Source organism: Dendropsophus ebraccatus, chromosome 4, assembly GCF_027789765.1.
Source record: "Dendropsophus ebraccatus isolate aDenEbr1 chromosome 4, aDenEbr1.pat, whole genome shotgun sequence".
Classification (NCBI taxonomy): domain Eukaryota; kingdom Metazoa; phylum Chordata; class Amphibia; order Anura; family Hylidae; genus Dendropsophus; species Dendropsophus ebraccatus.
In genome coordinates, this window is record NC_091457.1 from 85341804 (window position 1) to 85367667 (window position 25864).

General features: G+C 42.5%; 1 protein-coding gene across 4 annotated transcripts in view; it reads left to right on the forward strand.

The window, feature by feature from the left end:
- ANKRD27 (ankyrin repeat domain 27) overlaps nt 1-22652 on the forward strand; it is a 67866-nt gene extending 45214 nt beyond the window's left edge. For 3 of the 4 annotated variants that reach the window (XM_069966196.1, XM_069966199.1, XM_069966197.1), the window contains exons 17-29: nt 24-116; nt 1130-1327; nt 2351-2410; nt 2513-2626; nt 3761-3805; nt 4615-4737; nt 13643-13840; nt 14403-14522; nt 14600-14761; nt 15239-15341; nt 17612-17681; nt 20455-20524; nt 21971-22652. In XM_069966196.1, the coding sequence (XP_069822297.1) occupies nt 24-116; nt 1130-1327; nt 2351-2410; nt 2513-2626; nt 3761-3805; nt 4615-4737; nt 13643-13840; nt 14403-14522; nt 14600-14761; nt 15239-15341; nt 17612-17681; nt 20455-20524; nt 21971-22450 (1836 nt within the window). In that variant the 3' untranslated portion in view covers nt 22451-22652. The remainder of the gene's footprint in view (nt 1-23; nt 117-1129; nt 1328-2350; nt 2411-2512; nt 2627-3760; nt 3806-4614; nt 4738-13642; nt 13841-14402; nt 14523-14599; nt 14762-15238; nt 15342-17611; nt 17682-20454; nt 20525-21970) is intronic. The other variant, XM_069966198.1, reaches the window with a different exon arrangement.
- Nucleotides 22653-25864: the final 3212 nt, after the last annotated feature.

Here is a 25864-nt window from a genome sequence, read left to right on the forward strand (position 1 = left end):
CATTTGTGTCTTCTCCTTTAAAGCTGCTTTTGTTACATTACAAGGCAAGCAGAGACATACAAGATAATAATGGGAACACATCACTGCATCTGGCCTGCACTTATGGACATGAAGATGTGAGTATGAATAAGGGTGTACAGGAAAAAACATTGTACTTGGGACCCTATTAACCAAACAATTATTGGCTGTACTTGGCCGATAATCGTTTGGTGTAATAGGTCATGTTAAAAGGCAATGATCAGCTAACATGCAGGATGTCGGCTGATTGTTGATTTAAAGGGGAAGTCCGGGCAAAATAATTTTAAGATATGTTATTGCCCAACAAAAGTTATGAAAATTACTAATAGACACTTATTATAGGAAATGCACCTATATTGCATTTTCCCTGCATTTACTACAGCGTGGAGTGTTCAGGTCTCTGTAAAGTTGCTGATGTCATGTCACATAAACTGCCGACTTCTGCTGCAGCGGTGGGACAGACTGGAGCAGCAGGATTCGGCATTTTATGGGATGTGACATCACCAACTTTACAGAGACTTGAACACACCATGCTGTAGTAAGTGCGTTTCCCATAATAAGTGTCTTTTAGTCATTTTCATAACTTTTGTTGGGCAATAACATATCTTAAAATTATTTTGCCCGGACTTCCCCTTTAAAACATCACCTATTGTCACGATAATGATGGCGACGGTCTGCTGGCCATCGCTCTGTGTATTCGTTCTAAAGAACGATTAATGACCGTGTGTAATAGCACAGACAAGGAGCAGGAAACGAGGAGCTAGTGCTGACCTGACAGGTTTGCGCTCGATTGCTTCTAATATTGTGCTGTCTAATAGGCACAACAATTTCCACAGCCATATTGTACAAAACACTCAACAGCTGGGATTATTTATCTATTTTTCTGAGATTACTGCTTTACATGCTGTGATTTATAGGTGGCCCTCTTAACATATACTGTAAGAGGGCAAATACAAAGACCTCTATACACTTCATACTGACTGCCGATGTATGGGGGACCTTTAGGACTGAATATACCTGATTAGAATTGAAGGGGGTGTTTTGTTTGTTACAAGTGAGTTGTGCATTTTTTGTGGTTCCAGCATGTGTAATTTGTAACCTGTTCTTCTAGTGTGTGAAGGCGTTAGTCTATTACGATGTAAACTCTTGTAGAATGGATTGTGGTAATGAGAAGGGCGACACAGCACTGCACATTGCTGCTCGCTGGGGGTATCAAGGAATTATTGAAGTGCTGCTACAGAATGGCGCCAGCACTAATATATTAAACAAGAGGAAGGAGACACCACTGCAATGTGCTCTAAACTCCAAGGTAATACCTTCTGGGATGCACTAAGGAACATCAATAGTCTTGCAGTCAGTGAATGAAAACTTTCACATTTATGTGTGTGTTGAAAAAGCATAAAAGGACTCACAATTAAAGGCTTTGCTACAATTGTATCCTGTTTGAACAATCCATTGAAAGCTGTCAGGACTGTCAGACTGATACCTTACTGACACTGGTCCATTGTCACAAACAGGACAGGAGATAAATTTGTACTGCTAAAATGTTTCTCACTGAGGATTGACTAGAGTGGATGCAAAGGCAACAAACCTTTTTCTTACTGTTTTTTTCTTATTTCATATAAATGCATTATCTTTATTAATAGAACATGCCCTTATAGATATCTAAAAAGTTGTGGGAATGTGCTGGCTATCCTTAAAAAAACCTCTGTCAGCTGGTTTATGCTGTCCTATCTCAGGGTAGCATAAACTAGTGACAGAGAAGCTGAACAGAATGATGTATCACTTACACTGTTCTGTGCAGCTGATTCAGAGAGCTCCTCCTGAATAACATGGACAATAAGTAGTCCTCTCCATTATGTGCATGAGCTCAGTGGTCCTGGATATTTATGAGAAGCAGAAAACTCCGCCCACCAGCTGCTGATTGGCAGTTATTTATCTGTGCTGTTTATAGGCAGTCAACTGTCAATCAGCAGCTGGAGGGCGGGGGGAGGGGTGTGGCAAGAATCCTATATAGGATTAGCATATTAGGAGAATGGCTGAACAGAATGATGTAAGTAATACACAGATCTGTTCAGCATTTCTGTCACTAGTTTATGCTGCCCTTTATTTAAGGTGGCATGAACCTAGTGACAGATTCCCTTTAACCATGAACGCTACCTAACTTTTTTGCTTCTAACTTCACTTGATCTCCATAAACATAATAAAATAGTTTTGGCACTTTTAACAAAATTTTAGGTGATGGAAATACCCCTTGTTATGTACTCCTTCCATTATTTACACTATAAGGTGTAAGTTACTGCTGCAGACTTATTGTTTTATTTGCTCCTAGATTCTGTCCATCATGGAATCTGCACATGTGGAGGACACCAGGAGGCAGAGTATTTCAGAGGTAATACACAGGTACAGAACAATGGACTGCATTTGAAATCTGCTTCATTTCCCCTGTATTCATTCCCACCCACTTTCTCTTATACTGTGGGTCTTGGTGCAGCCCCTCAGCCAGTCTCCTCCTCGATCTGCAGACACCATCAGCCGAGACTCTTCTGAGTCCAGCCTCTCCTCACCGTCCACTAGACAAGATGACGTCAAAAGCAAGTATAAAGATGTAAATGTCTACTTTCATAATGTTTATTACTTCCCTTTGAAAACTGTATATAGGACTGATTCTTTTAATCTAGCATCAAGGGATCTAATGGAATTTCAGCTAATCATAAATAAAAGTATACATCCAATTATTAGAAGCCTCGGCACTACTAGCGCTAGCTTTCCTTCACAATCTGATACATGTGCAGATTATTGGAGGGACCTTCACGTCTAAATCCCTTGGTGGTGCTCAACATATAAGCATAGTCTCTCATGGTAGCAACATGTAGAAAGAAATGTGGCACTCACCGGGGATAATTGCAAACAAGTAGAAAAACTTTATTCCATATCTGGCAGATGGAATACGGATCAACGGGCAAGATTCGTTTTACGTGTGCACACTTTCTTTTGGCCTGAAAGAAAGCATGCCTCAGGTGCGCACGCAAAACGATTGTCGCCTGTTGATCCGTATCCCGTCTGCCAGATATGGAATAAAGTTTTTCTACTTGTTTGCAATTATCCCGGTTGAGTGCTACATTTCTTTCTACATATTGCAACAAAGTATATAGCAGTATCTTATCTAAACTTGATCTTCAGGAAGACCAGGAGCCTAAAATACATTAAACAGAACGATTATCTGTTACAAGTCTGGATCTATTAAAGGAATATTACAATTTAAAGGAAGGTGATAGCATTGTATTGTGACATAAAACAGATCCATTATATATGTATGAGATTAAAGCAACTAAAGAGTTTTGGATTATATGTCCACTAAAATTAGAATAACCATAGGGTAAGCTAAAACATAAAGCTGGATTACAAAGAATTCCCCCTTAAAGGGGTTATCCAGCACTACAAAAACATGGCCACTTTTACCCCTACTGTTGTCTCCAGTTCAGGTGCGGTTTGCAATTAAGCTCAATTTACTTCAATGGAACTGAGTTTCAAAACCCCACCCAAACTGGAGACAACAGTAGGGGGAAAGTGGCCATGTTTTTTGTAGCGCTGCATAACCCCTTTAAGGTGTTAGTGTGTCAGGGCAATAATATCCAATCTAGTTGAACCTTATTTTCCCTTGTAGTGCATTGCAGACAACTGGGATGATGGGCAAGGCCCCATTCTTGCTCTTATGAGGTGATATCTTTTTCTTTTTCAGGTGGAGAAACTATTGCGAGCTGTTTCTGATGGGGACTTGGAAATGGTATGGTACTTGAGAAATTATTCAACCTTCTCCTTTTAAAGATAAACATATTGGAAGAAAATGATAACATTTTCTTAAATTTATATTAAAGGTGTTGCCCCCTCAGAGACTATGAATGTATTGGTCAGGAATCCCCATTACATGTGACTGAGAGGGAGATTTTGTAAAGGGGTTATCCAGGAGTCAGAAACCATGTCTGCTTGCCTCCCAAAACTGTGCTATTCTTGTCCCCAGTTTGAGTGTGGTATTGCAGTGTGGTTACATTGAAGTAAATGGAACAGAGTTGACCCCCCCCCCCTTTTGAGGTTGTATGCATTTTATGGACACCTGCTTTAGGCTACTTTCACACATGGCAGTTTTTTTTTGTTTTGTTTTCTTAAACTCTCACTGCAGTTTTTGTGTCAAAGCCAGAAGTGGATTTAAAAGGAATGGGGATATATTAAGAAAGGACGTAAACTTCTGCTTCCTTCTGGATCCACTTCTAGCCTTGGCTCAAAAACTGTAGCTACCGTTTTCCAAAAAAAACCTGCCTGTGAAACTAACCTGGGGCATTTGCCAGCGCTATACTCTGAGATGATCCCTTAAAATATGACTCTAAGAAGTTGACTTTTGTTTTAGTTCCTGTTGCAGTTTTCTGACTCCTGTAATATGCTACGGATAATGTGCGCTCAGTAAAATTGCTAATTAATATGCCCGTTGCTGCACTTAAATAATTAATATTTTTGGGGGGCTTCACTCCTATTTTAGATCTTGCAGGGAAATCTCACAGAAATGATCACACAATGATTCCTTGTCACTTGTCCTTGCAGGTCCGTTACCTCTTGGAGTGGGTGGATGATGACTATGATGATGACTTTGAAGACTCTCTGGTTGGGAAGAAGGATTTCTGTCACCCTCTTTGTCAGTGCCGCACATGTGGTCCTGTTCAAAAGGTCAGTTATTAAAAGGACAACCCTTTCCATTTAATATATAATTCCCCATGTTTGCCTGTATAACCTTGCATCTCAAATGAGAATCCTGCAGGACTGGTTCAATGCCACATTTCATTATTCGCCCTAAATCATAGAAAGTTCACTCTGCGCCCCCTTATCTCTTACCAGTGCGTTACATTTGCCCTATGCCCAACTTCTTTCAAACTGCCGGAATAATAACATATTCATCTCTGTCTGGCGAGCGTCGATAAAAATCTGCAATCATTTAAATCTCTCTCCTGACACGTCTCAATACCTTCCTTTCCTTCATAACCCCTCCTTCCAACAAGCCGCCCCTCACACTATCTTTTTTTTATTTATAGTTTTATTGAAAGATTTTTGCATTTTTAACAAAGAAAGATTAGACAAGGCAACAGCATGTTGCACATTAACAGTAACATTAGCAACATGCCTAATGTGAACAAAACAAACAAGAAACAGTTGTCTCTTCCAGGAGTCTATAACATACAAGGTACATCATATTGTAATAATCACTTGCGGTATCTATTCTTAAAGATATAACCCTTTTGTCAGGGTCCAGGTCCAGGACCTCCAGGCCGTCACCACAGAACTTTATATCTAAACCCGAAATAATATACATTAGACCGAGAGTGTGATGTAAAGTGGATCGGGGTTATGCCTCTGAGTGTGCATAAGAGTTAGTATCTACTGATAATGGAGTTGGGGGGGGGGGTGTTCGGGAGAGCTAGGAGGGAGATTAGGAGATGTTCTGGGAAGGGAGGAAGTTAGGGGGTAGGCTAAGCCACTTTCCCCAAATGGATCTAACCTTTGTACCAGAGTTCAATCTAGACGCAATTGACAATTCAATCTGACAATTGTAGTCGACTACATTCATGATTTCATGTACATTGGGAATAGTAGTACTCTTCCAATTTTTTGCGATACAATTCCTTGTAGCTAGCAATATATGCATAAGGATAATAAGATCAGATACATTCCAGTCTTCGGTGCCTAACCCTAAAAGGGCCATACCTGGGGTCCACGTAAACGGGGTACCTATAACACGCAGAAGAATGGAATGGATTTTTGTCCACAGAGGCTTAATCTTTGGGCATGACCACCAAATATGCATTAAATTACCAGTGTCAGCAAGGCAACGCCAACATAAGGGTAAAGAGGTAGGGTAAATTTTTGATTTTTGACCACCTATATAGCAGCTTGCGAGAAGCCTCTAGGTAGTTAATGCACCTAGATACTTTTTGCATTGACGTAAAAACATGCTTCCATTGATCTTGTGAGATGGTGCATGCTAAATCCAACTCCCATTTAGCTAAACATGATAGGGTATATGAGTATTCTTGTAAGGCTTTGTATGCCCGGGACAGCCCTTTAGGTAACAATAGAGGATTAGTAAAGTACTGTTCATATGCAGGGTTGGTGGACCTGCTCCGATTTACCGGTAGGTGTTGGCGCAGACAATGTCGCATTTGAAGATATTTGTAAAAATCTCTATGGGGTATGTTATAAGATGACGTCAGCATGTGAAATTACTTAAGTATATCGTTGTCATACAAATCCCCCATTGTGCTTATACCCTTAGCTAGCCAAGCATTGTAGTTGGAGTTGGGGATTAGTGAGTGCAGAATGCTCAAGGGCAGAGATAAATAGTGGGTTGGGAGAAGAGAAGTCGCAACCTTGGGGTTTGACCACACATGCATTGCCGCTATGATCGTAGGGGATTCCTGTTGTGCCTTAGGCGGCCTAAGTCTGGCCGATCCCAAAAGAGCTCTCAGATTCCCGTCAGGGGTACAATATGGTTCAATGTCCACCCATTGTCTGGATTTATCATTTGCCCACCAGTACCTAAGCTGATCCACCAAATAAGCATAATAGTATGTTTTCACATCTGGACACCCTAATCCTCCATCAGCCGGTGATAGACATAATATGCGCTCCGAGACTCTCGCTCTCTGTCCAAGCCAAACAAAACTATTAATAACTTTTTGTATTCGCTTCAGCATGAATACAGGGATTTTAACCGGGAGGTTTCTAAAATAATAAAGTATCTTGGGAAGCATAACCATTTTAGCAGAGGATATCCTGCCTATCCAAGATATTGGTAACTTAGAGTAGTGCGCCATATCCTAAGATATATCGGAAATAAGGCTGTTAAGATTTTTCATAACTAGCTTGGACAATGGAAAGGTTAGAGTAATACCTAAACACGGAACTGAACCGTTGGACCCCCTTACACTATCTTTAAACTGTGTTCCACACTGGGTATTAACATTTTCAAGGATCTAGTTAGTCCAGTCACCTAAAAGCCTCTCACATTTGCTGAGGCTTGCTTGTATCACAATTTTATCCACCCCCATTTCTTTCACTTTCTACAAATAAGTTACGTTAAAAAAAAAAAAAATATGTACATTCAATGTAGGAGACTGTGAGAACCTTCTCTGTCTCAGACTGACCACAAATAGAGAAACATGTAAACCTATATTCCACTGTTACCTGTTTCTTCTCACCCAATTTAACTGTGATACTATTAATACAGGAATCGCAACCTGGGCTTTACATGATCCTTCCCTAACAATTGATATGATACTTAAGAATCTAAGGAAATCTTATAAGTACACCCCCACAAACTCTAATTGGGAACTAACCTTTAAAATAGTTTATAAAGAATATATCTCTCCTCTTAGAAATTTCCTCTCAGGAAACCTCCCAGATCCAGCCTGCTCCAGGTGTGGGGAATAAAAACTACATACACCCTTTTACTTTTTATGGGCCTGTCCAACTATTCAGGCCTTCTGGCAATGGATATTAGTTTTCTCAAACACACATGTACCTTCTTCTATGCCTCTCACCACAGGCTGGGCCATATTTGGCCAATTACCCCCTCATTGTGACTGAAATCCCTTCAGAAGAGACCACTCTTCTTTTATCCCTGATGCAGCACATAAAATGATTTTACAAACATGGTTGGATCCAGAATTCCCAAATAATCTTCACTTATTTTTAATTTTTTTTTACATATTTACTTAGAATGGATTGGGTTTAGGCTTTTTTACAAAAAAGCAAGCAGAGTAAAATGTTTTTCTTTGATTCGTGGAAACCCATCCTGCAGATCCTTCCCGCCCACATCAAAAATCGAATCTATGAATGCTTCAAGAACACCACACATTGTATATGGAAAGGATCATTACTTAAGATCTCCATTGCAACTACCATAATCCCCCCCACATCATACGGTTTGGAGTGTAAACAAGGTCTGTCTTCTCTTGCTCCGTGCGTCCTCTACGCACCTTCTTTCATCCCCTCCCTTATCCATGAATGTTATATGTCCGGCATATTAACCCCTTAAGGACCGGGCCTGAAATGGCCTTAAGGACCGGAGCAAATTTTATGAATATGACCTGTGTCACTTTATTTATTAATAACTTCGGCATGCTTTTACCTATCCGGCTGATTCTGAGGTTGTTTTCTCGTGACATATTGTACTTCACATTTCTAGTAAATTGGAGTCGATACATATAACGAATTTTTATGAAAAAAACCAAAATAGCGTGAAAAATTGTGGAAAAATGCATTTTTCCAACTTTAAAACTTTTCTGCTTATACAGAAAATGGTTATACCACATCAATTATATATTAAATAGCATTAACAAAATGTCTACTTTATGTTGGCAGCATTTATTAAACTGTCTTTCATTTTTTTTAGACAATAGACAGCGTAAAACATTAGCAGCAAATTTCCAAATTTTCAGTATTTTCAGTATTTTTAGGGACCTGTTCAGGTTTAAAGTGTATTTGAGGGGACTGTATGTTAGCCCCATAAAGCACCCCATTTCAGAAACTGCACCCCCCAAACTCTGCAAAAGCACATCCAGAAAGTTTTTTTTACCCTTTAGGGGAGTCACAGAAATAAAAGCTAAGTGTGTAAGAAATTTGAAAATTTTAATTTTCTGTGCAGAGATTTTATTGTAATCCAATATTTTTCATAATTATGAACCTATTACCAGAGAAATGCACCCCAATATTGATTGCCCCGTTTCTGCAGTTTATAGAAATACCCCATATGTGGCCCTATTGCGCTATTTGACGCAGCCACAAGCCTTAGATATAAAGGAGCGCCTAGTGCATTTCAATGGCTCCGTTATATTTGGTCATTTCTGACTGTACCACTTCAGGTTGGCAGAGGCTCTGGGGTGCCAAAACATAAAAAACACCCCTAAAGGGACACCATTTAGAAAACTACACCCCTCAAGGAATCTAACAAGGGGTGCAGTGAGCATCTGGACCCCACAGGTGCTTCAAAGAAAGACAAAAGTATTTTTTACATTAAAACGTTGTTCTAGGCTTAAATTTTTCATTTTCACAAAGGGATAAAAGGGGAAAAAAAACACAAAACATGTAGCGCAGTTTCTCCAGAGTACGGAAATACCCGACATGTGGACATAAAGTGCCAAGTGGGCGCAGGATGAGCCTCCAAAGGGAAGGAGCGCCAATTGGCTTTTGGAAGCTGAATTTCACTGGAAAGGATTTCAAGGGCCACGTCGCATTTACAGAGCCCTCGTGCTGCCAAAACACTGGAAACCCCCCACACGGGACCCCATTCTGGAAACTACACCCCTCAAGGAATCTAACAAGGGGTGCAGTGAGCATATGGACCCCAGTGGTGACGGGCACAAATGTGGAACAATGTGACGTGAAAGTGAAAAATTTCATTTTTTCACTTTCATGGCACAAATGTGCCCGTCATCAAGGGGTCCATATCCTCATTGCACCCCTTGTTAGATTCCTTGAGGGGTGTAGTTTCCAGAATGGGGTCACTTGTGGGAGGTTTCCAGTGTCTTGGCAGCACGAGGGCTCTGTAAATGCGACATGGCGTTCATCATCCATTCTAGCCAAATCCAACCTCCAAAATCCAAATGGCGCTCCTTCCCTTTGGAGGCTTGCCCTGCGCCCACATGGCGCTTTATGTCCACATGTGGGGTATTTACGGATTCGGGGGAAATTGCTCTACACATTTTGTGTTTTTTTTTTTTTTTCTCTTTTACCCCTTGTGAAAATGATAAATTCAAGCCTAGACCAACATAATAGTGTAAAAATGTAATATTTCATTTTCACGCCACATTGTTCCACATTTGTGCCCGTCACCAGTGGGGTCCATATGCTAACTACACCCCTTGTTACATTCCTTGAGGGTTGTAGTTTCCATAATGGGGTCACTTGTGGGGGGTTTCAACTGTCTTGGCAACCCAGGGGCCTTTTATATGCAACATGGCCCCTCGAAATCCATTCCAGCCAAATCCAGCCTCAAAAAACCAAATGGCGCTCCTTCCCTTTGGAGGCTTACCCTGCACCCGCATGGCGCTTTATGTCCACATGTGGGGTATTTCCGTACTCAGGGGAAATTGCTCTACACCTTTTTGTGTTTTTTTTTTTTTTTTTTTTTATCTTTTAGCCCCTTGTGAAAATAAAAAAAAAATTATGACAAGATAAATGATTTAGAGTAAAAATTTTTGAAAAAATTACACTAAATGTTGGTCTAGCCTTGATTTTTTTTTCCATTTCCACAAGGGGTTAAAAAAGAAAATAAACGCAAAACGTGTAGGGTAATTTCCCCTGAGTACAAAAATACCCCACATGTTGACATAATGTGCCATATGGGCACAGGGCAAGCCACCAAAGGGACAAAGCGCCATTTAGAGGCTGGAATGGAGGATGGAGGCCATGTCGCAATTACAAAGCTCCTGTGCTGCCAGGACAGTAGAAACCCCCCACAAGTGACCCCATTCTGGAAATTACACCCCATAAGGAATCTAACGAGGGGTGCAGTGAGTATATGGACCCCACTGGTGACGGGCACATGTGTAGAACATGTGCCGTGAAAATAAAAAATACCATTTTTTTCATTTTCACGTCCCAAATGTGGCCGTCACCAGGGTGCCATATCCTCACTGCACCCCCTGTTAGATTCCTTATGGGGTGTAGTTTCCAGAATGGGGTCACTTGTGGGGGGTTTCTAGTGTCCTGGCCGCACAGAGGCTTTGTAATTGCATCATGGCATGCTCTAATGGGAATGGCGGCCATACCTATTTAGCTGGGGAAAAGGGACCATTCTAATTTATTTGGGGGTATTAGGCCAATTATTAGTTTATAAGGTTCAAAATGACAGGTGTCCATCAAATTCAACCTGTGTTGATCCAGAGGAAGGCAAAAAAAAACCCTTGTAAGGCAGACGACAGAAGCCTCATCACAGGGAAAAAATTCCTTCCCGACTTCATAATGGCGATCAGAATAATCCCCGGATAAACGTGACCCATGAACTAGGAATAAGGGACAGAATTTAGATAATGTAGAACTCCAATGACGTGTGGTACGCCTTGAAGCGATCCAGTATGCAGAGGCTGGGGTGATCAGGACAGGCGTCACACTGGAAAATGGCGTCCTTCCTGATCCCCCTGTTACGCCACACTCTGCACTTCTTCTGTGGTCTCCCGTTCTCCTGTGTGTGGGATGTCACCTGGAAAATGTTGCCCGGGGGCGATCCGGGGTCCTTCATATCCAGAAGCGCTGGGTCTGCGCAATGGCTGCTAAATATTAGGGCTTTATTACTACTTCTGATATTTTCGGATCGTGCCGCAAGCTACAGTAGCTCGGGCAGCGAGGGACCAGAAGAGGGGGGTGCTGATATAAAAGTTATCCCCGTACAGGTGGTAACCTTTATCCAGCAGTGGGAAGATCAGTTCCCGAATGATCTTCCCACTAACTTCGAGGATTGGGGGTTATCTGGGGGCTGGATTCGGGTGTCCCTTCCTTTATACACTCTAAGGGTACGTGCACACTGCGGAATGGCGAAGGATAACCCTTTGTGCATTCCGCAGCTGGCACCCACCGGCGGAATGATGCGGGCGCGTGTCTCCACATGTGTCATAGACTCCATTCTATGCACAGGCGGATTCCGCTCTCCGTCCAACGTATTCATTCTTTGGAAGGACGATGGAATCCGCCCATGCATAGAATGGAGTCTATGACACGGGTGGAGACACGCGCCTGCATCAGTCCGCCGGCGGGTGCCAACTGCGGAATGCACAAAAGGTTATCATTCGCCATTCCGCAGTGTGCACGTATCCTAAATTTGTAAGTGTACCCTGAGGTACTCTCACAGAGTTAGTAGAATTTCACGCCATACCGTCATCTCTTATTGGGACGGTACTGGTGAAAAAGACGTGTCTGGGAGGCAGTGTACGCTACGCTACCCACAGATACGTCATTGGAGGATGAGGATAAGGATGAATGGAGGAAAAAAGGATCCCCCCCATTCATCCTCACTGGCCGGTGTCGGAGGCAACAATAGCGTATGCGTCCGATACCGAAAACACGCCGGGGGCCACTTTTATATAGGGATTGGTATATGGGGTATGTAGTGGTGTAGTGTCAAACTTTATTCAATGTAGTGTAGTGTGGTGTAATGTAGTGTTTTTTACGTGTTTTTTTACAGTAAGTATAAAAAAAAAAAACACCTACGCCAAAAATGGTGTTGCTGATAAATGCCGCACTTATCAGCAGACCGTGGCAGTAGGATATAGAAAAAAACACCCTACGCCAAAAAGGAGGAGTTGCTGATTAGCAGCGCACTTTCATGCGATGCTGATCAACACTCATAAATTTGAAAAAAAAAAAAAAAAAACCTTTATTACATACTGAACATCCCTATAGCTGCTAAGTGTATTACACTTATCAGCCGCTAGAGGGCAGCAGAGCGCAAAAAAAACAAAAAAAGACGCCGCTGGAGCCGAAAAAAGCCGAAGGGGACTGCATGAAAGAAGCCGAAGACCCGACGAGAAGACGAGGATGCCGCAAACCCGGAAGACACCGATCAGGACCCCGGGACAGGTGAGTAATGTACAAATACCTGCTCTGGACCCCTCAGCTACCTAGCTGAGGGGTCCAGAGCAGGTATTTATAACTTTTGGGGACTTTGATCCGGCCGGCCGTTCACGGCGATCGGGCCGGTGGCACCGTGACCACCATTACTTTTTACAGTAATGGCGGTCGGTGCCGTCCTCGGACAACACCGACCGCCATTTTTTCCTGGTCACCGATGGCCCGGAAAGGTTCTGATCGCCGCTATTGGCTGATATGAACTGATAAGCCAATAGCGGCGATCGTCGGAATGGGGGGGTTAACAACCCCCCATGCCGACAGGGAAGATGGCCTGCAGTGTATTTCTGCAGGCCATCTCTCCCGATCGCATGCGGCCAGTCCGCGGCGCCCTCTTAAAGGACCCGCGTACCGGTACGTCATGGGTCCTTAAGTGACAGTGATCCATGACGTATCGGTACGTCATGGGTCCTTAAGAGGTTAAATGAACCCTCGCAAATTGGAAAGATGCACACCCTTATCATTTTGGTTTTCATTGTATTGAAAAGCATGACTAGGCATGCTAACCTTTTAGATATTTGACTGCTCTTCCCACCAGATCTGCTATCAACCACCTTCAGATTTTGCTTGTTACCGGTTTTGTGTCCACCTCCCAAAATTCCCCCACCCTATACTCCTCCCCACCCTATATTCCTCCCTAACCCATACTCCTTCCTAACAGTTTTATGTTGTTGATAAAATGTAAAAGTAATAAAGACTTATAATAAAACATACAATCCCAAGTAAAAGGAAGTAAAGAAGTGACAGTAGATGAAGATGTCAAATGTTTCTTAAATCTTTTCAGTGAAGCACTATTTAGGTCATTACACTAATATTTAGCTGCCTATGTGAGCAACTAGTCACCAAGGTAGTCTAAAGAGGCTTATTTTTGACATATAGTCATTACATAGCAATGTACATACTAAATATTTTTTAGCTATTACTTTTAAGGTGATTTATTGGGTTGTGTTTCTAGAAACTTAGCAGGATTCCCACTAATGGTCTTGGAGTCAATGTGACCAGTCGGGATGGATTCACTCCCCTACATATCGCAGCCCTGCATGGTCATTCTGTTCTTGTGACTCTACTCTTGAAACATGGGGCTCACGTAGATGCAAAAAATGGCAACCGAGCACTTCCTCTGCACCTGGCCTGTCACAAGGGACATTTTGAGGTAAGTTAAAACAAAGTCAATGCAAAGAATTCCATGCTGGTTGGAGTGTAAAGTATACTTTTCCTTTCAGGTAATTTTTTTTAGGATAAGCAGATTTGTGAGGACAGTACAAGGGGAGTAGCACTGTTTTCTGCCCAGTTGTATATGGGATTTTTCACTAGATTTCTGTTTTGCAGGTCTCATCTTTAATTTGCTGTTGGTAGATGAAACCTAGCTGCTATATCTCCCCTACAATACACACAAACAAAGAAGAGGGAATCTAGAGATCTTGAAAGTAGGACTCCCTACTATTTACTCAGCCCTTAGCATACGTTATAAACAAATGGTTTTCTAAGCTTAGGGAGGTACAGGAATGGGCAGTAAGAAAGTTGAGGGTAAGTTCAGCAGCCTGAGCTTTCTTGGCTATTAATCTCCCTCTAACCGCATAGACTGTCATTGCTAAATTACAAGACGCCTCAGTCTTGAGATCATAGGATCTTCAGTAAAAGATAGAATGTCTATGGCCATGGATGTAAAATAAAAGAATTTCTCAGCGACTGATTATGACAAACCTATTTTACAGGTGGTAAAGCTTCTGATGGAGTTTAGCACAGGAAAAAACAAGAAGGACATGAATGGGAACACACCGTTAATATACTCCTGCATCGCAGGCCACCTTGAAATTACGGCTTTCTTATTGGAGGTACAAAAAGTCATATATCAGATGGAGTCTCTAGTTTACAGTGCGCTTATGAATAATTCCTGTCCATTCCTTTTCAGCATGGAGCTTCTGTCAATCTCTGCAATGTAAAAGGGAACACTGCTCTCCATGAGGCTGTTCGAAGGAATCATGAGGGTTTAGTAAAGCTGCTTTTATTGTACGGAGCTCAGGTGGATGTGAGGAACAAGCGCCAGTACTGTCCGCTGGACTTTGCAAAGGAAGTATGTATCTGCGGGTCAAACATTGCATTATTATTCTCCATCCCTTCCTTCTGGAAGCCATGAATTTAAACAGTAAAAACGGTTTAAAAAAATACATTTTTCATATTGTGAGAGCCATAACTTTTACTTTTCCATCAATGGGGCTCTAGGAGGGCTTGCTCTTTTTTTTTTTTTTTTTTTTCATGATCTTATTTTGACTGTTTGACCACTTTTTATTCCATTATATGGAAGGTGGCAACATAAATCAGAAATTTTGGCATTTTTATGTTTAATGCAGTTTATTGTGTGGGTGAAATAACACGATAGTTTTATAGTTTGGGTTATTACAGAAGCAGAGAAACTGCAGCACCCCACTCTAACTCTGATACAGCCTATTCTGAGGATAGGCCACCTATATTATGTATTATAATCTCAGAAAACTCCATTCAGAGCCCTAAACGTGTGAATAAGTTAATTAACTTGTGTGTTTGTTAACAGAACACCAGAATCGGACACCTCCTTCTGTCTGCTTCCAGTCAAATGACGACAGACGGTGGGGCAGGAGCACAAGAGGAGCAGCTCGACCGTATCCGGAAAAAATGTAAGGTCTTGCAAGATAATAATGTTTACATTTTATAAATGTCTCTTAATTATCTGTGTTAAAGGGGCATTCACATCTTTACAAAATTTGCTTTACTCTTATTTACATCAATGAGAGTTGAATATTTTGCAAAGGCTGGATTACACAGCCCAACCTGCACTGTAAGTAAGCGCCGATTAGTGTATGTTTACTGAGCTTATTAGACGACTTGATAATTGTGTGGCCAGGACCTTCTTTTTTAGAGAGACTCTTTTCAGTAGGTTTAGGCTGTCCTATCTCTGGGTAGCAAAAAATAGTGACAGAGAAGCTGAACAGAATGATGTATTATTTACATTGTTCTGTGCAGCTAATTCAGAGATCCTCCTGAATAACATGGACAATAAGTAGTCCTCTCCATTATAAGAATTAACCTACTAGTCCTGGATATTCATAAGAAGCAGAAAACACCAGCTGCTGATTGGCAGTTATCTATCCATGCTGTATATAAGCAGACAACTGTCAGTCAGCACCTGGGGGGAGGGGTGTGGCAAGAATCCTATTTTCCTGCATATTAGGAGAACGGCTAAACAAAATCATATAAGTAATACATCGATCTGTTCAACATTTCTGTCACTAGTTTATGCTGCCTTCTTTTAAAGCAGCATAAACCTAGTGACAGATTCCCTTTAATCAGCCATCGATCACCCATCTCTCAATACATAGAGAGATGTGCAGCCGATGCAAGATTATTTTTTAACCTGTTGAGCTAGCGACCATCCATTCAGTTTGCTTGCTCATCTGCTGATCGCTGGCTTTATTACACAGGGAGATATCTGCCTAATTTGGCCAATATTCTCTGTGTGTAATAGGGCCTTTGGTAGCTGGGTCAGCTATTCAGCTTCCAGACCAGCTAAGACAGCCTGTAATAAGCTGAGGGGGGGGGGGGGGGCAGGAAGCCATGTTTTACTGAGATGAAAATACCCCTTTTAAAGGGATTGTCCCACCATTTAGACTTTTTACCTTTCTACAGAGAGATTGTTGGGGGTTTTAGCAGTTAGACCCACTCCACCCTGCTTGCGAATGGATAAGGGGTAAATCTTAAAGGGGTATTCCAGTGACTAAAAACTAAAGTCTAAGGGGGAGATTTATCAAAGATGGTGTAAAGTGAAACTGCCTCAGTTGCCTCTAGCAACCAATCAGATTCCATCTTTCATTTTCCAAAGAGTCTGTGAGGAATGAAAGGTGGAATCTGATTGGTGGAATCTGCTCGGGGAAACTGAGCCAGTTTCACTTTACACCATGTTTGATAAATCTCCCCCTAAGGGGCCTATTCCACGGAGCGATAATCGGCTGAATCGGGCCGATTCGGCCGATTATCGCTCCGTGGAACAAAGAGAACGATGTGTCATCGGCTGATCGTTCATTTAGATTCAAACCTAAAATCATCGGTTGCCACCCGCGCATTGCTACGTGGAATAGCGGGCGTGGCGGGCAACCGATTTCACAAACCTCATACATTACCTGTCCAGGCGCAGGTCTTCTCCTTCTCCCGGTCCCGCGCAGCAGCATCAGCTTCGGAGCGGCCTGTCTGAGCTGACAGATTGCTCAGCCAATCACTGGCCGCGGCGGTCCTGGCCAGTGATTGACTGAGCGGTCTGTCAGCTCAGACAGGCCGCTCCGAAGCTGATGCTGCCGCGTGGGACCGGGAGAAGAAGACCTGCGCCTGGACAGGCAATGTATGAACCAAGGGCTTCAAGGACATCGGTAACGTTGTCCCTGCAGCCCTCACTAACGATTGTCGGGCCGTGGAATAGGCCCAGTAAACGAGCGCCGAGCTAGCAGATCAGCGCTCGTTTACATCGTTGATCGGGCCCTGCTTGGCCCATGGAATAGGACCCTTAGTGTCTGTCTGTTGGGGGTCCTATCTCTAGTATCCTCTGCAACCTCTGATTTGACTCTCCCAGTTAAATGAAGTGGCACGTCAGCGTGTGCAGCATTAATTTATTATGGTGCTGCCAGAGTTAAAGTACAAGGCTAGACTACCTTCAATGGCTTCATTGAGAATGAATGATGCACATACTAACCCGCTGCACCTTTTAGCCAGGAGAATTGAGTCTCCATTGAGAGAATTGCAGTGGGTGCCAGAGCTCAGACCTCCTGTGGACACAAGTTTTTTGTTTTTTTAGTCAGTGGAATACCCTTTTGATGGTAGGACAAGCCATTCATGAAAAATAATAGAGAATTAAAATATTTAAAATGTTATTCCTTTAATTATATCCCATACTTTCTAGCAGCAACCTCTAGTCCAGCCAGCTCAGGAGCTTCCCTTTCTCCTGGAAAAGCCGATGTTAATCCATCTAAGTAAGTTACAGTGTTATGTATTCATATAAAATTGAACATGTAATCTCTTGTCTGTGTTGTACCAATTCCTAAATTATAACCTGCATGATATTGTAAGTCAATGGAGAAGGCAGTGAGACAGACGTTGGAGTAGGGAGTGAATTGTGTAACCATGATTTTTCACATTTTGCTCTAATAATCAAGGGTGTCTAAACACCCAGACCCTGACCAATGATACATTTTTGACGTATATCTGTGACTTGTAAAAGTTTTTGCAGATGACAAGGACACAAAACTCTTTTGTTGCATTATATGGGCTCTGCTAATTTGTTAGGGGTGGTTTTTCCCTACAAAAGATGACTATACAGTGCCATCAGTGTGTGAAGTCAGTAACTTTATCAGCATGCAAATCACTAGGGAAAGCTCTGCTAGCAGACTAGCTGAATTATGAAAGCAGATCTGGAGGTTAATAAACTTTGGCCCAGAATTGTCACGGTCTATGAAACAGAATCTGATGTAAACTGCCTATAGCAACCAATCACAGCTCAGCTTTAGAGCTAAATTCTGAGCTGTGATTGGTTGCTGTTGGCATTTTACACCAGATTCTGTTTACACACTTGGATAAATCTGGACCTTTTGTATCTGAGTATAAGATATGGAATATGTAAGTAAGCACAGGAATTGCGCAATTGGGAGCTATCGGCAGGTTAGATTCATTTACCCTGCTGATGGTTCCCCTTTAACCCCGTAAGGACCCATGGCGTACGGGTACGTCATGGGATCCTGTCACTTAAAGACCCATGCAGTACCCGTACATCATGGAGTCACTTCAAAGCACGCAGGAACCTGCTGCTATATGCAGCCAGGTCCTTACTGTTAATGACGGGCCGCTCCTGTCACTGACTGACTGGGACCCCTGCAGTGTGACTGTGGGGGTTCCGATTGTTCTATCTGACTGTCGGTGGTCTCTTCCCTTCCTCCTGGCAGTCAGATCGATGATCCATGTAGAGTCTGGCACAGGCAGGCTCTATGCAATGATCGCAGATAACACTGATCAATACTATTAATGTAAAAATGTTAAAGTCCCCTAAGGGGACATAAGAGAAAAATTAAAGTTTTAAAAAACATGACATAGCCCCCTCCCCTAATAAAAGTTGAAATTCCCCTTTCCCATTTTATAAATAAAACATATAAAAATAAACACGTAACATACCATAGTGGGGGCTTTTTTTCAATCTGGCTGGGGAGGAGGTGGCTGAGGGCAACGACGTCCACTCACCTCCCCGGTTCCAGCAGCGGGTCCCGTATCGCGGCGCTCCGGTCCCCGCTGCCCGGCCGCTTCCTGGTCTCTGACGCGGGCTTGAGACGTGACGTTTTAAGTCTGCTCAGCCAGTCAGTGACGGAGGCAGGATCCCACCTCTGTCACTTACTGACTGAGCAGACTTGAAACGTCACGTCTCAAGCCCGCGTCAGAGACCAGGAAGCGGCCGGGCTGCGGGGACCGGAGCGCTGCGATACGGGACCCGCCGCTGGAACCGGAGAGGTGAGTGGACGTTGTTGCCCTCAGCCACCTCCTCCCAGACCAGATCAGAATAAAGCCCCCCCCCCCTGGAGTACCCCTTTAAATGTTTTCTTGGGGCTTGTCCTGTACCTTGACCTCTTTCCTAGTTTTGCCACTGTGACCCCTGCCATCTCATTATAGAAGTTGTATAAAGGAGATTTGTTTATTTGCTGCAGTCTCTGGATTTGTGCATTATGCTTAATGGAAATGATAGAAGTGGCTTTTTGTTCTCTCTCTCCCAACCCTGGCAGATGGCTTCATCCTATATGACGAGAAAAGCAGATTTGGTGATTTAACTTTTTTTTTTTGCACTTACAATTAGGAAAAAAATGACTGGATTAAGTGTTACACAAGATAGCAGATAGTGACTCTAAGGTCACTCACCAATACAGTCATACATTACTGTCCTGCATGCACTTATTTTTGAGAAAGCAAACGTTCTACCCTTTATCCAAGTGCTTGAACACACTCTTTATTTTCTAATCTGCTTTTCTTTTCTTTTTTTTTTTTTCATTTTTTATTTCCATTCTCTGCCATAGCTGCTGTTAACAGCATTCAGAGAGATGCTTAACTGCAGCTGTCCCTCGACCCAACTAATTGTGGGACACTGGCTCCATTTTAAAGGTTTTTTGATGGGGGGCAGGGCAAAATAGACTGAAAAGCTGGTTACAGGGTAGCTCATCAGTCACTGATCAGTGTTGTGCTAATGAGAATACCTGTAAGAAAAGAAACATGGCTCTATTACCCACACAGATATGACAGATGTTTTCAGCCAAAGCCAGGAACGGACTATAACCAGAACAGGTCATAAAGAAAAGACTGAGATTTCTCCTCTTATCAAATCCATTCCTGGCTTTGGCTGAAAAAATCTATCAGATATCTGTGTGGGTAATAGGGCCCTGTTTCTTTTCTTACAGGTATTCTCATCTTGCCAAGTAGTGAATACTGTGCATAGGGCATAACTTGGCTAGATTCAGACACCCCTTTTTAAAGTGATTGTGAATTGTAAAATACCAAGGGGTAAGTGGAGGGGATCCCCAAATTGGGGGGCTGTATGTTTTTTAAGACAATGCCACAAATGAATAAGGACACTTGAAGGACCTCCCAACATTACTGGTCAATATTGTAGAGGCAACATCATAATGTTACTTAGATTCATGGTCTATTTGGTATCTTTGGCCTCTTATTTATATGTGTTCCCCTCTCATGTCTTTTATTTTTTTTCCCTTCTAGACCCATAAGTGAGAAGAAAATTAGAAGAGATAAGAGCATGCCCAACTTTGATGAAGATTTAATGCATCAGGTCTGTGTCCTGTGCCCATGTAAATTAAAAATCACTGGTTACTGCAGACCATTAGCCTAAGCTATAGTTTTTCCGGGTCACGCTTCAGGATAATATCCCTTTTTTGAATTTTTTTCGTTTGTTTAATAAAAAAATGAATTAAATGATTCTCTGCTCTAGAGAGGCGCTTAAAGTGACACTGTAACCCCCTTTCTGCATTATGACTACACAGGTGTAAAGGGTAAATTTTGCAGTTTTTATACCTTATGTTCTATCATACGCCATGGTGCATGTTCCAGTAAAAAGTGATCTTTTATTATCTGGGGATTGTGTTACCTGGGTGGGGCTTCGCGGGCGCAGCTCCATTTAGCCCCGCCCACATCATCGCCATAGGCCCCACCCCTCCGTTACATCATCTGCCCATAAGTCCACACCCCCTTGGTGGCCATTGGTATGTGCCCACCTAGCAGAGTTGGATCTAGGCCTTTGGGCCAGCCCGTTCCAATAGCTGTAAGGGTCTGGGCCTAGTCGGCTACTACGTCACAGAGGGGTGGTGTCTACGGCACAGTTGTGGGCGGGGCTAAGTAGCGCTTCGGTCGAGAAGCACCGCCCAGGTGGCACAATCCGCAGATGATGATAGATCACTTTTTACTGGAACAAGCACCATGACATATGATATAAAATAGGGTATGAATTAACCCTTATGCTTTATTTAAATGTAAGGATATGTGTGGGTCTCATCATGACCATCTTTATCCCTTGATCCGGTAATTGCTTACAGGACTTGGTATTGTTCAAAAGTCTCTCTTACTATAATATTTTAAAGCAATATGAGTTGAGTTTACAGAAGCCAGAGCCAAAAGGAATTAAAAACATTGGCAGCCATTCTGTGGGACCACTTGTGTCCTTGCTAACCACTATTTAGTTTCTATGCAGTTCTTTCCTAAAGTAAACCTTTAGGGTATGTGCACACTACGAAATCCACACTGATAACCCCCCGCAGATTCCGCTGCTTGCTCACACCTATCTCCGCCCGTGCCCAAGACTCCATTCTATGGTCAGGCAGATTCCGCCGTCCACCTAAAGAATGAACAGGTTCATTCTTTGGGCGGACGATGGAATCTGCCTGAACATATAATGGCATGGGCGGAGATGCGAGCGGCGGGTTATCCGCGTCGATTCCGCAGTGTGCACATACCCTTACAGAGCAGTCTTTCCAGCAGTGGTAGCTAAAACTGCACCACTGCTAATGGGCCATGTCTGGTGTTGTAGCTTTGCTCATTTTGCTTGAATAGAGATGAGCAGACCAGTCCATAGAGTTTGTGGTTTCTGGGGGAAAAAACAAACCTGTTTTTAAATCCTAAACAAACCCTTTAAGGAAATAATGTAGTTGGCAGCCTTGTCAAACATAATGAAAAGAGCTTTCTAAAAGATTCAGGTCCTTATGTTCTGCCTGTTCACTTCTAGCTCTCCGTCAGTAGAAGGGAGGATGGGAACCTGAAACAAGACAATATCCGGAGTTGTGCTGAATTCACAGAAGGTACAAAAGATGAGTTGGACTCCATCCTGAAGGCTAAATATACGGTGAGGAGGCACAGCCTTAATGTAGCCTTTGTAACAGACACTGACGAAAATATAAGTGACATCAGCGAAACTCTGAACGGCACAGATGTAAGCTCTCCTCTCTCTGAAACTTGTGATCTGGACCTGGAAAGAGAAGCGTGCAATCAGGAGCTGTCTGAAATGAGCTCCCGGAAGGATCAAGTTGGTTCCCATAACACAAACTCTACTCAAAAGTTAGATGACCTGGAGTGCTCCGGGGGCCCAGAATGCTATTGTGTAGCTTGCACACTGGCCCTAGAGTCTTCTTGGTCTTTGGTTGACTCTTCCAGCTCAGTCTGTTGTGATGGTTCTGAACAGGAGGACCCCAGTGGGGTCAGTACTTAACCCGGGTTTGTCTGGTAACTGTACTTGTAGGGCTTAGATGACATGCCTATCATTGCTGCTGTGGTTTACCAATGTCCCTTGCAGGGAATTATATGCAGTGTGGCTGTCTGGACTCCTCTAATGTAGAACTAACCTGCAGTGTATGTAATGTCAGTTTTACTTGTGGACTCGTGTAATCCAATGAATGTGTCACTTTGCCATACACTGTTTGCCGAGTAATCAATCTACCCGCACTTACTTTCCTGTCATGTCACAGGCCACATTGTCTAGTTCTGGTATGTAAGCACAAGATGATCCGATGAAGAGAAATAATACTAAATGACCTATTACTGTGACTATGTAATTAGGCTTGTAAATATAGTACCCTAAGACTATGTTCACACACCTTTTCTTTTTTTTTTTTTAGGAAAAAAATGTGTCTATTTTGATCATTACTGCCGTAAATAAAGAGCATGATCATTATTTATGGCCGTAATTTAGCCTAATAGTTATACTTGCGAGTGTAACTGTAGTATGAAGAGCCAAACAAGAAAAGCTGATAACGAAGTGCTTCTTAGAGCATATATGTTACAACATCTGTAGAACTGTCAGCTCAGATCTCTGGAAAGGACCTTTTGTTATCCACTCCAACTCCTCAGAAACCAGTCACAGATGTTACTACATGATCCTTCTAAGCAAAACAGCTCTGATACACTCCACACAACCAGGAAATGGTTTCTCCACCTCTTTAAGAGTTGCCATTTTTAGGGGCACTTACTAGTACAGTGGCACCTTGGTTCTCGAACTTAATTGGTTCCAGAAGGCAGTTTGAGAACCGAGCAGTGTTTTCTCATAGGAAATAATGTAAATGTGTTTAATTGGTTCCAGTACCCACCAATAATTACCTACAGTACTCTCATATTACATTGCTTAGTGTCCAGTTTAATCTATACAGTACATTGCAGAGCAGCACTATATACTGTACAGGACATTTTACACAAGAAACATTCAACAAAACAAGCAATTATAGTACAGTAGTCACTAACTCCTCACTCATCCTTTACTTTATAGAGACCCCCATCCTCAACCCAGCAATGTAACAGATGGGAGATGGTGGTGCACTGACTGTACTACTACTGTACTGTATATGCTCCCCAGCAGTCTTATACAGTACAGGATGGAAGATGGTGGTGCACTGACTGTACTACTACTGTACTGTATATGCTCTCCAGCAGTCTTATACAGTACAGGATGGAAGATGGTGGTGCACTGACTGTACTACTACTGTACTGTACATGCACTCCAGCAGTCTTATACAGTACAGGATGGAAGATGGTGGTGCACTGACTGTACTACTACTGTACTGTATATGCACTCCAGCAGTCTTATACAGTACAGGATGGGAGATGGTGGTGCACTGACTGTACTACTACTGTACAGTATATGCACTCCAGCAGTCTTATACAGTACAGGATGGAAGATGGTGGTGCACTGACTGTACTACTACTGTACATTATATGCACTCCAGCAGTCATATACAGTACAGGATGGAAGATGGTGGTGCACTGACTGTACTACTACTGTACTGTATCTGCTCTCCAGCAGTCTTATACAGTACAGGATGGGAGGAGATGGTGGTGCACTGACTGTACTACTACTGTACTGTACATGCACTCCAGCAGTCTTATACAGTACAGGATGTAAGATGGTGGTGCACTGACTGTACTACTACTGTACATTATATGCACTCCAGCAGTCATATACAGTACAGGATGGCAAAAAAGAAAAAAGGAAAAAAAGATACAGCTCACCGATACTTCTAGAGTCAGCAGCGACAGATAAGGTGCAGGGTAGGGTGCTCGAACTTCAGGGCGTTAGCCAGGCGCCGTAAGCTTGATATTCAGCAATAGGAGAAGGGGGAGTTGGAAGTCGGCACTCCTGGACGTAGCAAGTTAAAATATAACTTTTATTCGTGCATTAAAATCCCATGGTGGGCATAACAGGACCTACGCGTTTCGCGCTACTGCGCTTAATCATGGTCTGCGCCATGATTAAGCGCAGTAGCGCAAAACGCGTAGGTCCTGTTATGCCCACCATGGGATTTTAATGCACGAATAAAAGTTATATTTTAACTTGCTACGTCCAGGAGTGCCGACTTCCAACTCCCCCTTCTCACAGTACAGGATGGGAGATGGTGGTGCACTGACTGTACTACTACCGTACTGTGCATGCACTCCAGCAGTCTTATACAGTACTGTACTGTATGTGAAACCTCTCGAGCGCTCACCACATGCAAGCCACAATCCTTGCTTGCAAAAATGTTCAGACGCTGAGCAAAGTTTGAATTCTGAACTTTAATTCCAGGTTAATTTTTGTTTGAATACCGCGGTATTAACTGTTCTTTAAGACTGGGTGCCTGAAAAGTGTTTGAGAACCGACCAAGAGTTTGAGAACCAAAGCAAACTTTTTTTGAAAATACAGTTTGATTTCCAAGCAGTTTGAGAACCGAGGTACCACTGTATAAAGATCAAGCATAACACTGATATCCTTCCTTTAGAAGGTCAGTCATAGTGATGTAATCTCTTTAAGTGTTATTGTCATTTATAAAAACTCTTGACATGTGATGCAGACATGTCACAAGTCTGAGCGGCAATAGATTGCATGCTGAGACGGGGAGAGAAACACACTGCTGTGTGCTTCTCCTAGATATATCTGAAGGCCAGTGGGGGTCTCTGCACGTTGGCTGTGCCTGCAGGATATTGCAAATGTTTTTGGTTTTTATAAATAACAGTAATGCTTTTATATCCAGCCACAATACTTTTACTATCCTTTTTTAGAGGAGCATAGCACTTTTTTAAAATATATAATATATCTTCTCCACTCATATGTGGCTTTTTTACCCCAGCTCTGCGGAAAAGCTGCAATTTTGCAATATACATGTTGTAAAACTGCAGTACCTGAGGTGAGAAGATGCATGACCTTGCTATATTATAGCAGCTTCTATGGATGTGCTGCATGGAATGGACACCACCTATGGAGCCACTATGCACTTATCTGCATGTGTGTGTCTCCTAAAATCTTAGATGAGAGCTTGGATTATTACGGTATCTATGCGGCATTACAATACAAGTACAGTTAATAAAAAGATAAAAAGCCTTTTGCTAAACTAGAGATGCTTTTCATTGCTTGATGTAGTGGGTGCTAAGGGGCATGTGAACTATGCCACATCAATCATTTCTTAAAAAAAAAAAAAAGTGCTAACATTTTTGCTAAGCAGTCTTAGACTATGTTCCCAAACCGTATTCTTGCTCAGTATTTTTCAACCAAAAGTGGATTGAAAACACAGAAAGCCTATGTTCACACACTGCTGAAATTGAGTGGATAGCCGTCATGTAATGGCAAATAATTGCTGTTATTTTAAATTAACGGCTGTTT